Source organism: Hirundo rustica, chromosome 14 (assembly GCF_015227805.2).
Source record: "Hirundo rustica isolate bHirRus1 chromosome 14, bHirRus1.pri.v3, whole genome shotgun sequence".
Lineage (NCBI taxonomy): Eukaryota > Metazoa > Chordata > Aves > Passeriformes > Hirundinidae > Hirundo > Hirundo rustica.
This window is the reverse complement of record NC_053463.1, coordinates 9713270-9729011: the sequence shown is the minus strand read 5'-3', so window position 1 is coordinate 9729011 and position 15742 is coordinate 9713270. Positions and strand designations below refer to the sequence as shown.

The 15742-nt window shown below is 49.2% G+C and overlaps 1 protein-coding gene across 3 annotated transcripts in view; it reads left to right on the top strand.

Annotated features, from left to right (window-relative positions):
- TCF7 (transcription factor 7) overlaps positions 1-15742 on the top strand; it is a 68436-nt gene that overhangs the window by 38099 nt on the left and 14595 nt on the right. For all 3 annotated transcript variants that reach the window (XM_058422434.1, XM_058422433.1, XM_058422435.1), the window contains exons 4-5: positions 12342-12474; positions 15530-15620. In XM_058422434.1, coding sequence (XP_058278417.1) covers positions 12342-12474; positions 15530-15620 — 224 coding nt within the window. The remainder of the gene's footprint in view (positions 1-12341; positions 12475-15529; positions 15621-15742) is intronic.

Here is a 15742-nt window from a genome sequence, read left to right as displayed (position 1 = left end):
GGCAGGGCGAGCTCCCGGGGCAAGCTGTGTTGGAAAACAAGTCTGACCTCAGCCAGCAAAGTTGGTACTTTAATATTTTTGCCCTTCACCACCTCCGTGAAATGGTGATATCTCATGCTGGGGTGATGGGAGCAGACGCTTCTCTGGGGCTGCTTTCCGCAGTCAGGGTCAGGCCACCAGGACCCTCTCCGTGGTCAGCCTGGGGTACAGCCCAGCAGAAGATTGCTCTTGCAAATGTCACCAGACGAGAATCAGAGCATGAAAATAGAAAGGTTTGGGATGAATGTGGCTTATATCTGGGTCTTCTGCCTCCTGGGAAGGTGGGTGCATCAACTAGGACTTTGTCATACACTTAAACTTCTCCCAGCAAAGCTGTGGTGAAGTTTGGTGCACCCTATGAAGAGTTGTGAATTTTCTGAGAAAAGTAAATAATATGGCTTAAAATTCCTGGCCCCATGCAGTCCTGGACCAGGTGATAAGCTCCCCAATGAGAACTGCATCATTAGAACCATACTAAGCCCTCACAGGTTTGTGCCTGCTGCTTCTCGTATTCCCATGAACCCTGAACTCAAAGCAAAACCAAGTTGAAAGAGAAAAGTTTCATCAATTATTTTTCTCATCAAAACCATATGAAATTTTGACTTTCTTATTTTTTCACTGTGAAGCCTTTGATCAGTCCTGCCTTGTGAATGTATGATTAGCTGGGGTTAAAATGAAATCCAAGACTGGGAACGTTTTGTATGGCCTCTGGTTTCAAAGTGACAGTTTTTCATGTCTGACCTAACCAGGTTATCCCTGGGCCATTGCTGACAGTCACTTTCATATGAAGTCATGGCCAATAACTGATGGAGCTCTTGGTAGAAATACGCTGAAAAGCCAACCTAGCCATAGCAGGATTCATTTATTATTTTTATTTTAGCATAAAAAATAAAATCTGCCGCATTTATTAATAGGCCATGTCATAATCCCCTATTATGGCAACTCCTGGCACTTTGTTTGGCTATATTTGGAAAATGAGACTTTCATCCAGGCCCTGAAATTTGGAAGCGAGCTCTCTCCAAGCTGCTTTCCATACTGAGACACAAAGATGAAAATAATCTCATGACCATCCACTCCTGTAGTAAAATCTTGTGCAATTAAATCTGTGAATCTCAATACCTGAAAAACAGGCCCTGATGACACATGACAAGAGCTGAGTTAAAATATGTATGACTTAGTACCGGCACGGTGGGTAATCTTTATCATCACGAGCGTGGAGAAGATGAAATCGAGGCATGGGGTGGGGATGCACAGCTCCAGAGTTACCTCATGTATTCCCACCCCTTACCTGAACTTCAGTTCTGAAAATGAGCTCCAGAAGTATTTCAGAATAGACAATATTTTCTTAAAAAGGGAAAATTATCTGTAAAGATGCTTTGTATGAAGTCAGGGGCTGCTGTGGTGCTTAGTGTATCCATCTCTCCTGGTTTGCTAACTCATTCCCTAGTTTGTCATGAGGAATTAGGAGATTGAGGCAGCAAAGCTGCATGTCCAGCTCACAGGATCAGACCTCTCCATCCTAGTTTTCATCCAGGAGCCTCTGCCTCATGCTGCTGAGGCTGCCAGGATTAGCTGTCGAGCATTTGAACTGCTCCTTGTTTTACATCTCATAGGAGGTAGCATTTAAGGAACTTCTAGAAGTCAAGTGGCAGGACAAGATTAATTAGGATTCCTTTCTAATCCTAATTACAATGATATTTGCTTCCCACGATAGGAGTTGTTCATTATCATATGTATAAGTTTGTTTCGCTAGGCTGTCTGCTTTCCTCCCCCCGACAAAAAAAGGTTAAATAATATTTAATACGTTTTTGCAGTCATTAAAAAAAATCAACTCTTTTTAATCTGGTAAAAACATCAGATGGGCAGAGGAGAAACCCATTCAATTCCCTATTAATTTCCCTTGCTCTCTAATTATATGCAAATCCACCAAGCCCAGGTTTTAATTCAGCTGCTCGCATTAAGAGATCAGAGGAAGATTCAAAATGGGAAAGCAGAGTTTGACGTGTCATCGGGGGCTCATACGAATTTGACTGGAAGATAAATTCCACATTTTAATTAAAATGTTTATTCCGCTCTGCACAATAATGCTTGCTTGCTTTCAGAGGAAAAAAAGGGTATTAAGCATTAAAGGAACTAATTCCTCCTATCGAGAAAATTAGGATTTCTCTCAGGCAGACACGGGGTATCATCCAGGATTAGCGGCTGTAGCATTCTTTGTAAACATGTCACCCTTGAAAGTGAACAACAAGGAAAGCTGCTATCGCCTTACTGCTGCAGGGTGTCCACAGAGCATCCCTTTGGCTCCAGAGGGGATTATCTTCCCTCCATGGCCCCCACAGAGCCGTTTATCGGGGAGGCTGGGAACTAAATGTGAGTCAGATTAGGATCCTGTGGGGGTGGCAGCGGGCAGCTCGCCTCTCCCCATGCTGGAGGCTTTGGGGGTCCCTGTGGGGAGGGATGTCCTCACCACAGCCCTCACCCATCCACCCTCGCTGGTCGGCAAAGCCAGCGCTAGGGAGGGAGTGATGTCTGTCCCCACACTGGGCTGGAATTTCGCTGTAGAGGGGTCTGGGAGAAACCCTGAGGAAGGCTCAGAGCAGCCGTGGTTCGTTCATTCCTGGTCATCCATGTTGGAAATGTGCTTGACATTGGTGTAAATTTGAAGGGATTTCACCATACTACAGAGATGCGCACTCGGGGAGGATGATGATGTTACATATTATCATCCCTGCTTGTTTTGACTTGTCTGTCGCTGGACTGTGGCATGGGCTTGGGCATGGCCATCCTTGGCGTGGTAAAACACCTTCCCTTGGTGTCATCTGACATGGTGCAAGTGTGTGGCCTTGGCCATCGGATGCCATGGGAGAAAGCTCCCTCTGGACAAGTCAGCCACATGACAGTACTGTTTTTATTTTTATTTATTATTCCTGTTATTGCTGTTATTTTTTTCCCAGCATTGTCAGCTAGTTGGAGATTCCAGACGGGGTGAGGAATTTGGGTTTGTTGTCTGTTTCTTTCAATCAGTGATGTTGTAAGATAGTGAGATGTCCTCTGAAGCTGAGCTGGGAAAGGAGAGGAGAGGAGAGGAGAGGAGAGGAGAGGAGAGGAGAGGAGAGGAGAGGAGAGGAGAGGAGAGGAGAGGAGAGGAGAGGAGAGGAGAGGAGAGGAGAGGAGAGGAGAGGAGAGGAGAGGAGAGGAGAGGAGAGGAGAGGAGAGGAGAGGAGAGGAGAGGAGAGGAGAGGAGAGGAGAGGAGAGGAGAGGAGAGGAGAAAGGTGAAAAGAAAATAGGGAGTATAATGCTTGCCAGGAGGGGCTGACAACTGTCCCTTCCCAAGCCTATAGAAAAGGGGCAGGTGTCCTGTGATAGGTCTCCTGTCCAGGTCCCAGTGTGACAGGTCCCCTGTGTTACCAGCAGGACGGTGTCACCCATGGTGGCCTTGCACCCTGGCACGGCTGTGATGTGGAGGGGCAGGTTTCACCCCTTTGATGTTTGGTTAATCGAAACGTCTTAAATCACATCAGTGTTTTTGAGGGGTTGTGTTTTGTAAACTCCTCCACACTCTTTCAAGTGCATGGGCTGGTTTTGTATTTGTTATAAATGGAAAGAAAAAACACAGCCAGCAGCCAGGACCCTTCTCCTCATGCCCAGGGATTCTGTAAGCAAACATTTGCCTCCAGAAAACTGCACAACACTGGCACCTGGAGGGTTCTTGTTGCTGGCAGATGGCCCCAGAAATCTTGCAGGTTTATCCATCTGCTGCTGCAAGCACTTCTCTGGAGATAAGGGATCTTAGAAGCACAGAATGGTTTGGGCTGGAAGAGACCTTAAAGACCATCTCATTCCATCTCCTCTGGCATGGGCAGGGACACTGTCCGCTAGACCAAGTTGCTGCAAGCCCCATCCAGCCTGGCCTGGAACATTTCTGGGGTGTGTGGCTGCCCCATACCCCAGAAACCAGTATGTGGGAATCGGGTGCCAGTGCCTCACCACCCTCAGAGGGAATGATTTCTTCCCAACATCTAAGGAGGTGACAAGTGGATGCCAAAGTCATCTCAGTTCAGATCCAGCACACGGCTGGGGCTGCGGTTTGCAAATGGCTTCTCAAAGCAGTTAAAAATCCTTGAAACTAGCAGCAACAGGGATCAGGACATGGCTGTCACAGTGCAGACCCTCAGTGTTTCACCAAACCGTTGCACCCTGAGGTTTGGCTGACCTGGTGCTGCCAGGCACGTGGAGGGTGACGTCCCTGGTCCTTCGGGGAACAATGTCTCACGCCTGCCCACAGGGCAAGCCTTGCCTCTGTGACATACTTCTGTTTTGCTTTCTTCCCTTGCCCTCTTGGTCATTTTCCTGATTAATTCTGGGTACTGGACCGACGGCTTGCCTTAGAGAAGTGGGCTGAAATAAAGGAGGTCAGATACTATCAGCATCCACAGGTCAAATGGAGCCTTCACATTCGCAGCCTCGAGCGCTGCTGGTAACTCCAGGGTTTGCAGGTTTTGATTCAAATTCTCAGAACCACAGGGCATGATGGGGACAGAGATTTTTTTTTTCTCTGTAGCCCAGAACATGAGAGAGCCAATAACCAGGGATGGATGTCACAGGACGAGCTGAGGGTTGATGCAGCCCCAGAATTAAATTGCCCTGGTTTTTGGGAGAGACTGGCATGGATTTGGTGCTGCAGTGTGGCCCTGGGTTATATTGCCCCAGCATTTTGGTTCCATGAGGCCAAATGTCACCGCTGCCTTTTGTGGCAGTGGCACATTGGGACTGGACAGGGGTTGCTGTACCCTCCTGAGTAGATGGTTTGAGGGTCACAGCAGGAGCGTTTCCCGAGCAAGGCAAGCATTGCATGAGGGCACTTTCTGCAGGTTTGGGGAGGCATCTGGAGTGAGGCGGCTCTTCTGCTGGATGGAACTGTAAACACAGCGTGATGATGTCTACATTTGATTTCTGGGGGTTCCACCTCTCAGGTGTAGGGTGTAGCTGCCTCCACACTTGTCCCCTGTGACCCTAAGAGAGCAACCTCTGGAAGGGACTTTTCATCTTTATTTTTCCATGCCTTTTTTTTTTTTTTTTTTTTTTTTTTTTTTTTTTTTTTTTTTTTTAATTTTCAGGAAGAGCCACCTACATCTTTCTCTTAGAAGATAAATACTTGAGAAGTGAAACAGCTCTTCCTGTGCCCGTAAATGGTGAAAAACTCAGCTTATTTCCCCTGCAGAGTTTGACTGAGAAGTAATAACCATTATTGCTTAAAACCAGAAACCAGCAGCAGCACAGAAGGTCACTGAGAAATTTTGGAAGGTTTTTAAGTTCTTTCCCTGTATTTCCCCCATCTCTGTAAGTGTTCAAGGCCAGGTTGGATGGGGCCCTGATCAACGTGGTCTCGTGGGTGGTGTGTATCTGCCCATGGCAGGGAGTTGTAACTGTGTTATCTTTAAGGTCCCTTCGTGCCCAAACTGTTCTGTGATTCTGTGATTTGTCCCCATCGTGTCTGGAGCTTGGTCACCCCTCTAAGTGCTGGGACACAGGAGGTGTGAAATGCCAGGGAACTTGTTCTCTGATGTGCATCCCAGTCACAGAGGAATCAGGATCAGGGGAGCTGAGTTTGGCCACTAAGGCAAGCACACCCCTGGAATGTGCAAAGAAGATCAGAGATACTCAGATGCCTCATCAGCACTTTCAAAGCTGAGCTGGATTTTAAAGAAGCTAAAAGAAATCAGGGGGAAAGGGAAGAGCTGAGGAAATTAATGCTCCATCAACCACAAAATGCAGAGTGCAGGGATAAAAACCAGAGTGAGGGCAATGTTTGGATAAAAACCTGGGCAAAGAGAGTCTTTGCCTGTATGTGATATGTCTCTTAAACCAATCAGCTCCTTGTTGCAATTCACACGTGGAATGAATGCAAGAATTAATAAATGCAAGTTATTCCTTTCCTCTCCATCTGACTGCTGCTCATAAGCACGTCAGGGCCAGCCAGAGGTGGGGTGCACGGGGCAGTGGGACTCTTCTGCTCTTGGGAATGAGGTCTCTGGAGGAACTCTTGGTGATGCTGAGGGTAAGAACCCCCTGTGCCACAGCCATGCTGGTTGACCTGGGCAGTGGCCAGGAAGATGCTGCTGCTGCTGCAGCCAAAATTTGCCTGCTGGAGAGGTGCACTGCTGGATGAGGGCAGTGCCTGAGCATGAGTGGCTTTAACTTTCCCTGTTTCTTTTCCTCTGCGGCAGCGGGCTGGGGCGCTGGGACTGCAGCAAAAGTGCGAAACGAGAAAAAAGTGTGCTGAGATGAGAAATGAGTCAATGCTGCCTTTGCTCACAGGCTGCCGAGGGCTCCGGCCCTGGCGTGTGCAGTCAGTGCCAAAAATGGTCTGCAGCAGGTCCTTGGGGTGATCTTCTATCACAGCATCTCCCGGTGTGACACCACGGGGAGATGAGGGGTAAAGGTGTCTGCTGACACGGGCTGGGGCCCTGAGCTGGGAGCTGTTACCAGAACTTAGAGCATGCCCCAGTGCCCCAAGTGACAGCATTCCCCTGGGAGGCCTCGTGGAAGCCCTCATGGCATCCAATGCTGTGGGATGTGCCTGATAATGTCCTCAGTCATACCACAGAATCACAGCATGGTTTGGGTTGGAAGGAACCTTAGAGATCATCCCATTCCAGCCCACCTGCCATGGGCAGAGACATCTTCCACTAGACCAGGTTGCCCAGGGCCTCATCCAAGATCCATCCCTAATCATTTGCTAATTTGGATTGATTGGAGGATAAAGAGCAAGAGGCACAGTGCCCCCGGTCACAGGTAGCTTTGCCAGCAGCCGTGCACTCTTGGTACAGCCTGACCTTATACCTTTCTTTCTGTGGCTCAGTGACTAATTTTGCAGTGAAGAGGAATTAATTCCTCATTGAATCAGCAGCAGCAAACCTTGGTAGGTTTTGTTTTTCATAGCCGACGCATCGACTCATCTCACTCTCTCTGAGAAGTGACGTCAAAGCAAACACATGTGGGGCAGCTCGGGGCTGGACTGCAGCCTGCAGCTCCCGTGCTGCTCCCGGGCACCCACGCAGGGCACAGGAGCACAGGGACCTGCTCAGAGCTCAGCCCAGCCTTGGGGAATGCCCCCAGCAGCCAGACACACAGCGCAGCCGGTGACACGGGGCTCTGGGAGTGCCAAAACCCCCCTGTGCCACGGTGGGGATGGCCACGGGCACGGCACAGCTGCCAGCCCCAGATCACTTCCCTTGGCCAGGCCCCTCGCTACACACAGGCTGGGCTGGCCCACGGCTCTTCATTTCTCTGCCTTTGGGGCTGGCAATGTGGGAAGATTTGAAAGTGATGTGAGTAATTTCACCTGACTGTGGCTCGGCTCCCTGGCGAGGCTGGAAACCACAGCGCTCACCCTGGCCACCAGCTCCTGCACCCCGGCGCTCCGTGCTGTGGGGGATGGATGCTGCTCCCTCCAGGGTGCTCCCAGCCTTCCCCCACCACAGCCAGGGTCATGGGTGCTCCAGGGCTCATGGAGGGCTTAGGGGACTTTCCTCTCCCTGCAGGTTCCTGTGTGTCCGTGCACGGACAGTGGCTCCCGCAGCGCAGGCTTTTCCAGCAGTTCTGGCTCTCGGGATCTTGGCTGATGCTCTGGGAGCTGTGGTTTGTGCAAGGCAGCACCCTGTTATGCTCCGTGGGGAGCGCAGCAGCCCTTGAAGTCACAGCCCCAAAGAAAATCAAGCAGGATGAAATTTAACATTTTTTCACTATTGGAAGGGGCGGTAGAGTTAAACTACATTATTTTAGTTCTGAGTTGTCTCCTACCAGAAAATTAATTGAAGTCATTCCCATCTGTAAAACCAGTGGTGAAGCTCAGCACTGGTGGGATGCTGGGATCCTCAGCAGCCCCCAGGCAGTGTGGTGTGACCACTGCTGTTTTTAATAGTTATGTCCAGTTGTAGCAAGGAATACTTTTCACAGGTTACAAAACATCCTCTTTTTCTTTCATTTGTTTCTTTTCCTAAACTGATCCAAGCAGAAAATATTTTTTTTTTCCTACAATATTTTCAGAGTTAAAAACTCAAAAGAGTTTTACCAGCCATGGAAATTTTTTGGTTTGATCATTTCACTCAAATTTTGACTTTTGGCCTTCTGTGCTACATTTTTCTGAGGTCAGTGTTAAAGTTTAGCAGAAAAATCCTCCATCAAACCAGCAAAGTAAAACTACTCATTTTTAGCATGTCATGACTAAATAGATAAGCCTTTAAAAAATGAATTAAAATACTTGCTAACCTGAGGTGCTTTCCAGAAAATGTTTGATTGTAATCTCCATTCTCCAGCGAAAACCCCACATTTTGATTAAAACCCCCACATTTATAGTTCTGATCAACCAACAGCATCCCAGCGGCTTGTATAACCCCACTGCTTCCTGTGGCCAGAGCGTGTGATGGAGAATGGGAGCAAAAGCAAAGGATGTTGTGCCTGATCAGGCACCTTGGAGCCAAAATGCACTGGAACTCCGGTGGTGAGGGTGATCCTCGTATGCAAGATCCAGAGAGGTTTCTGTCTGGCCTTGAGATCCCATCACAATCACACACCCAGGCGTGAGTGGGGAGATCTAATTTTGCCTTGTCAACAGTTAATCTTATTTAATAATTAATGCTATTGTCTTTTCTCTTTGCTCCTCCAATTACCTCTCATTATTAAAGTCACATCTTGGCTTCAAGGAGGGATCTCCTTCGCTCAGTAGCGTTGGGTTTTTCAGTCATTTTCGGGGAGGTCGGTGCTGGGAGGGGAATGCACTGCCTGGCCCAGAACACGGGGGAGGAGGGGCAGCACTCATATGGGAGCTGGGCACTCAACAGAGCTGCAATTTAGCAAATTTGAGAGGGGGGAAGAAAGCCCTCCAGGCTTGCAAACCCCATCCTGCTGCTCCATCCCCTCTGGAAATAACCATTCTGAGGTTGCTGTAAATGTGTCTCTTCATTTCTGGACGAGGTCGTGGCTGCACAGCTCATTCTCTGACCTGTCCTCAAAGGGCTGTGCTACAAGAGGTGAGGCAAAGCTGTCCTTGGGCCCCTTCACATCCCCCCATGGCTGCTGAAGGACAGGAGGTGACAAATTGGTGTAGGGACCATGATGTTTGGCACCGGCAGCGTTATTTTTGGTGGGTGGGTAGTGAGGAGCTCTGTCACTGCAGCTGTGTGCTGTGTTGAAACCCAGGAGACAAAATAAGATGCTTTACCAAACCACAGCATGTCCCCTGTGGTGTCCTGCCCAGCAGCACCCGGTGTCGTCCCAGGGGACCTTCTGAGAGAACACCAAACCACTGCCCTCGTGTCAGCTCAATCCTCTTTATAGCAGGTTCATTTTATGGCATAAGGCATTGTCAGCTGCTAAGTCCTGGCTTTAAAAAGCCTCTTCAAGGTTCATGTGCTGCATCTGATTTGCAGGAACGGAATCCAGACCTTGTGAAAAATGGGGAACCGATCCCATTTCTCTGGCATATGGATTTCTGTGAGCCAGGTGTGGTTTCATGGTGCAGCTGGGGAAAACCAGGAGCTGCAGTCATGGCCATGGGCCACAACCATTGGCAGTTGCAGTCTTTGAGCCAGGATCAACATGGATTTTTCTCTATTTCTCCATATTTTTGTGCAGCATTTCCTTCTTTGCTTAGTTTTGGGAGATGGGTTCCTGTTACAAATTCCACAATGGAGGAAGTGGAAAGGGGGATAAATAGCCCCTTGCAGAAATTTTTCTTGTCTCCTTGCTGGTCATCCTTCCCCACCAGATCTTTATGGCTTTAGAGAGTAGAGATGTGTTTGGGTGAGGCAAGGGCAAATGTGGAAGGGTCATGGGGAAGGCAGCTCTTCTTACTGGTGCAGCATGTTGTTTTCCATCTGAACTGATGGAAAAACTGAGTAACTGAGCTGCAAGTCTTGGTGTGCCACCAGGTTACCATTGAACCATTGAATCACAGAATGGTTTGGGTTGGAAGGGACCTTGGAAGTCCTCTCCAGTCCTTTCCAGTCCCCTGCCGTGGGCAGGGACACCTTCCACTAGCTCTAAGCCCGGTCCAACCTGGCCTTGAACACTTTCATGTTCTGCTTTGGTGGGAAGGAGGACAGCCCATGTTCTACTCTAACCACGTGTACCCCCTGCTTTTCCCTGGGGAGGTATCCTGCAGATCAGCATCACAACAGCTCATCTCCCTTTGGAGTGGTCCATGTCTTCTGTCATTGCTCTGAAGGCTGTGCACCGTCATGAGGCAGCAAGGCTGGGTGCTGAATGGTGCTGTGCTTTGGATCAGGCATGGGGCAAATGGGAAAGAAGGGTCTGCCCTACTTTGAACAGACGAAATGCTTGATTTGAGGTTTTCAAAACAGCTCAACATTGAGCTTGTTCTGCTCCAATGTCATGTTAGAATGTACACGTAGAACTGCATGTCCCTTGTTTAGGCTTTGTGGCTCTTAAATAAGCTAAACCATAGTTAATTTTAGAAATATCACTGAAAAGCTCTTCTTCATCTCATTTCGTGGCTAAGAATAGAAAGAGCTTAGAGCTCCAAACATGTGTTTAAGCAGGAACCAGCCCAATGCTGCTCTCGATGGGAAAACCACATAACCCATGGCCCTGATGGATAGGAACGCCTGTACCACACCAGTTTGTGCTGGGAAGGGGGATTGTATTCCCAGTACCCCATTGTATGCAGTAAACCTACACCTGTTAAACATCAGGAATTAGGGTTTTCATTCATTCTCAAATGCAAACTTGCGTGCCTCTTGGTTTTTATTTGCATGAGCAAATCTTTGTGGGAAAGGCAGATGTAAAGCAGCGTCTCCATCAGTCTGTTTTTCTTTCCTCTTCGTGGGTTTCCTCCTCAGAGCAGGGATGCAAAACACAGGACTTGCCCAGCGCTCCCAGTTTACTTGGAGCAGCTGGGATAGGTCCAGGACAGGTTGATCAGAGCCACTCTCTGTATCTGTGCCTCCTCCAACAAAGCCAGCCGGAGCTCCGTGCCCATTCTGCATGAGCAAAATCCTTACAAAAGTGAAAACCACCAGTGAATTGAGTCCAGGGATCCTAAATGACTTGTCAGAAGTCACATAGCAAATCATCTGTAGACATCCCAGCGAGACTGATAAAAACTGGCTGGCATGCCCAGCTGCTAGCCCCTGAGAGCTATCTGACATGCTCTGTTCCCAAATTTACCCTGTTTTGGAGTGCAAGTCCCAAATTTACTCCTGTTTCTTTTTTTTTTTTTTTTTACTTATCTGGGACAAATCCTAACATTCCACCACCAAGATGAAGTCAGTTTGGATTTAAAGGCAACCATGGGCGAAACTGGGCATGTAGGAAACAGCATGAGACGCTCGAGGCGAGGAGGCTGCGGAGATGGCAGCGTGTGTGTCTGTCTGTCTGTCTGTGTGTATCTGTGTGTTCCTTACAGCTGTGCAGCTCTTCCAAACAGTTTCCTGTCTCTCTACTCCAACACAGAGAAGGAATTCCTGTTGTGTTCACCAAAAAGAGCTTTTTCCAAGGTGTTGGGCTCCAACAGCCATGCTCTGGGTAACCAGGAGTAGCTACAAGAAGAAACAGATTTTTCTTCGCTTACTTACTTTTATTTTTTGCATCTCTGGCATTACCTCAGCTCCCTCTGGTCCTTCTCCAGTGCTGGAGCTCAGTCCAGCAGGGATTTCAGCCCAAGGGCTAACTGGTGACCACGTCCTGTTTTCAAAAGCATTACCCTCAGCATTTATTGGTGGCCTTGGCCGTGCTGCATTAATGCTTGGACTCGATGATCTCTATAAAATCCTTTCCATCCTAAATGGCTCTGTGATCCTGTGTCTGTCTTTGCATGACAGCCCTGATTAATAAAGCCCAAACATGACTTTGACAGTGAATATGAAGGATTCACTGTCAAAGTCCAGATTTAGAGCCTGTGGTAGTCCAGCACAGAGAGCAAGAGCTTAGCGTTGGGTAACACACTTGGAGCATTCATCCTGTAATAAAAGATACTTGAAATGAATGGAAAAAAGTTCTAAACTCCAAAAACTTTGTGCTGGTTTGATCTGTTTTCCGCTTATCCAAGAAATCATCTCCAGCTCTTTTCCCTGCTTGGCATATGGATTTTTTTTTTTTCTTTTTTTTTTTTTTTTTGGTAGGATGCTGCAGTGTTTGTTTAGTAATTTGTTTCGTGTTTGTGTAGTGTTTTTAGTCATTCCCAGCCTTGCTGGCAGCAGCAGAACTGCAGAGGGCACTGGCCCTCCTCGCTGGTGGATCCTGCTGACTTCTGAGTGCTCTCCTTCGTTGTGTCTTGCAGTCCAACAAAGTTCCCGTCGTGCAGCCGTCGCACGGAGTGCACCCGCTCACGCCGCTCATCCCGTACAGCAACGACCATTTCAGCCACGGCTCCCACTCACCCCACCTGCCCGCTGACATCAACCAGAAACAAGGTAACGGCAGCACTGGCACCTGTGAGCTGCCAGGGGGGACAGAGCTGGGGGCTGCTGAGGCTGGCACCTTCCTGCTCCCAAATCAGCGAGAAAAGTCAGGACCTTTGGTCAGCTGGGACACTGCTTAGTGGTAGGAGGTTATTTAGCTTATTGGCAATGCTTTGTGCTCTGGCCGTGAGCAGTCTGATACCAAAAGTGCCAGCCCTGCTGATGAAGTGTGCTCAGTCCTCTGTACAAGCTGTCCTGCACCTTGAGATCAGACCAGAGCCTGCACAGTGATGCACAAGAGTCAACCAGAAAATGGAAAGTAATCTTTCCTTTGACTCATACCCAAACTGTTGTCAGGTTGTCATTTTGAGAAAATAAATGCTTGAAACAGGAAATATTTTGACTAAACAGGTTCGGTGTCTGAAAATTGACTGGATTGTGACATGTGTGTCCCCGTAGCCACGTGTTATGTGGTTGTCACCTGGTTTGGCTTTTTGTGTTCTGTGTGAGCCCAGGCTGTGTCAATTGGCTCATGAAGCTGTGGAGGAAAGTACAGTACTTTGAGGTTAAACCCTCTAAAATAAACTGCAAATACAGGTATGTGTTGAGGAATTCACCCCAGTCCATCATTCCATCATTCTTCATGTGTTCCTGGCCAACTGAGCGTAAAATCAAACTTTTCTTAACCTCACATTAGTGCAGAACATCTGTTCAGATTACCCAGGTTTTTACACAAACCTGGGCTTGATTTCATGGGAAAGCAAGCAGACTGACAGTTTTGTCTCAAACTGCTCTCAGGAAGGAGTTTGGTGTCTGTCAGAGCCCAGAAACCAGTGCACAAAACCAACTGTTCTGATTTGGGACAGGTCTCCACCCAGGAGTGATCCAAACTGTCCCAGAGGCATCAGCTACACCAAGTTAACATCATTGCTAAAACAGTGAGTTTTTGAGGATGCTCTGGGTTGGAGGACCCACTGAATAATCCCTGTTCTGAACCTGGAGGCCACACTCTGGACTCACCAGGGGTGCTGATGGTAGGGTTTAGGTCTGGAGGTCACATTGTGGACTCGCTAGAGATGCTGATGGGTATGATTTAGGTCTGGTGTAAGAGATACTCAGGTACATCCTGGTTGCCTTCCAGGCAGCACACTACTACCATCAGAGCATAATAAACTCAACAGAAAAATAGGAAGAGTTAACAAAATAAACCTACTAAAAGCTCAGGTAATGGCTGAGTTTGAATCTGAGGGAAAGCGTGCAGGAAGGCAACCTGACACGCCTTCCCCCACGCTGCCTTTGCTGTACCTGGCAGAGCTCTGCCCCTCCAGGAGCCACTCGCCGTGAGCTGGGGCTCACTGTCAGCCTGGGAAACCTGAAGTGACGCAAAAGCAGCTCACCCAAGGGCAGAGCTGGTTATATCCCTCTCTGCAGGCTACAAGCGGCACTGGAGCAGTCCATGGGCATTCACCTCTGTGCTGGGTCAGTCATTCCAGGACGCTGTCTGTGGGCTGCCCACCTGTGCCCTCAGTGTGGGCACTGTCCAGTCTCTCCTTCCCATTTAGCCTGTGCTTCTACAGACACAGGGAGTCTGTCTGTGCCACAAAGCCCCATGTGCTGTTCAGGGAAAGGCTCAGCCCATCATCCTCAGCTGGGTCTAGCCTTTGTGGTGCAGCTGTGGTCATACATGCCCCATCCCTGCACTGCTGGGGTTTTCTTCCGTGTTCATCCTCTGTGCTCACCCCTGAAATGCTCCCATTATCACCCAGGGTAAGCGCTTGAGAGTCACTCTCATACTCATTCTCCCAGCATCCCTTCAAAGTTTCTCACAGTAGCCCAAGGACACACAGACAAGGAAATAGAAGCAGGAATTCTGAGTCAGTGGCTGGTGCCCCAACCACTGGGCCAGCAAGAATAACTTGTGCTCTGACTTATGCAACTCGTATTGTCGGGAGTGCAAATCTGAGGATGTTCCGTCAGCTGCCTTGTGCAGGGCTGGTTTTGTTTGACCCTCCATGGGCCACTGAGTCCCACTTGAAGCAAATATCATACTAGGTTATATATTCCTGTCAGGTCAGTTATATATTTATTTTAGCTGATTCCTAATAAAACGCTTAAAATCTGTTGGTGTAATTCCTAATTAATAAGGTATCATTCATGCACCTAGGAGATAAATCCAGTTGCAACTGCTTGCAATTCATCTCCAGTTTAGTCCACGTATTTATCTAGGACAGCCACTCGACAGTCCCTGTTCCCAGTTTTTGTCCGAGGCTCGATGGCAGCCATCTGCACCACGCTGTGCCAGAGCTCAGCCCCAGCACCCCTCCAGTTTCCCAATGCAGGGGTCAGCTGGAGGCTGTTTTTGCCAGCAGCACCGTGGTTGTCTGAGGCCCACCCACGGCCCCAGGCACCACAGGATGTTTTCCAGCCCAGACAGGAACAGAGCAATGCTGCGGCTGTGTCCCCTGGCCATGCTGCCCATGCCAGCGGCTTTGAAGATCACACAGGGATTCCCCATGCAAAGGGTGAATTCCCAGCTGGCACCATACCCACCTCCACAGTTCCTTGGCACCCACAGAGCTGCAGAACAATTGTTTTGAACTCAAATTGCTTAAAATGAAGTTGGAAGTGATGCCTGCTGGAGCATCCCCACTGCCTGCTCACGGGGGGTCCTGTGGATGACGGATGGAGCAGGAGCATAGGAACGGCTTTGACCATTCACTGAGCGCCAGAGTGGGCTCTCTGGGAAAGGCAGAGGGATGCCTGGAGTCAGCCAAACCCTTACCAAAGCACGGTGCTGCTTGGCCTCAGGGTGGCATGGAGCAGCTCTGATGCTTGTGCAAGGGCGAGATGCCGCCTCCACCCCCCATTATGTTTGTGATTTTGCAGCAATGTGGGTGACCCACCACATCCCCACAGAGAGCCACAGGAAACACCATCCTGCCACATGCAGAAAGCCATTTCATGCAGCTGTCCACACGTGTTCGTAGATGAAGCAGCCTGGGAACAATGCGTGTCAGCGAGGGAGTGCAGTGCCAGGTTCACCTCCTCTCCTTCTCCCTTCTTCCAGGAGTGCACCGTCCTTCCCAGACCTCAGACATCCCTGGTTTCTACCCGCTGCCCCCCGGTGGAGTCGGCCAGATCACGCCGTCGATGGGATGGTGAGTGAGGAGGGCTCGGCACAGCCCCAGCCCCGCTGGACCCGGACGGGTCACTGAGCTCTCCGTCACCTCCACGGTGCTTCCCCCAGCTTCACCCCTCCTGTGTGCCCTGTGAAGAGGGA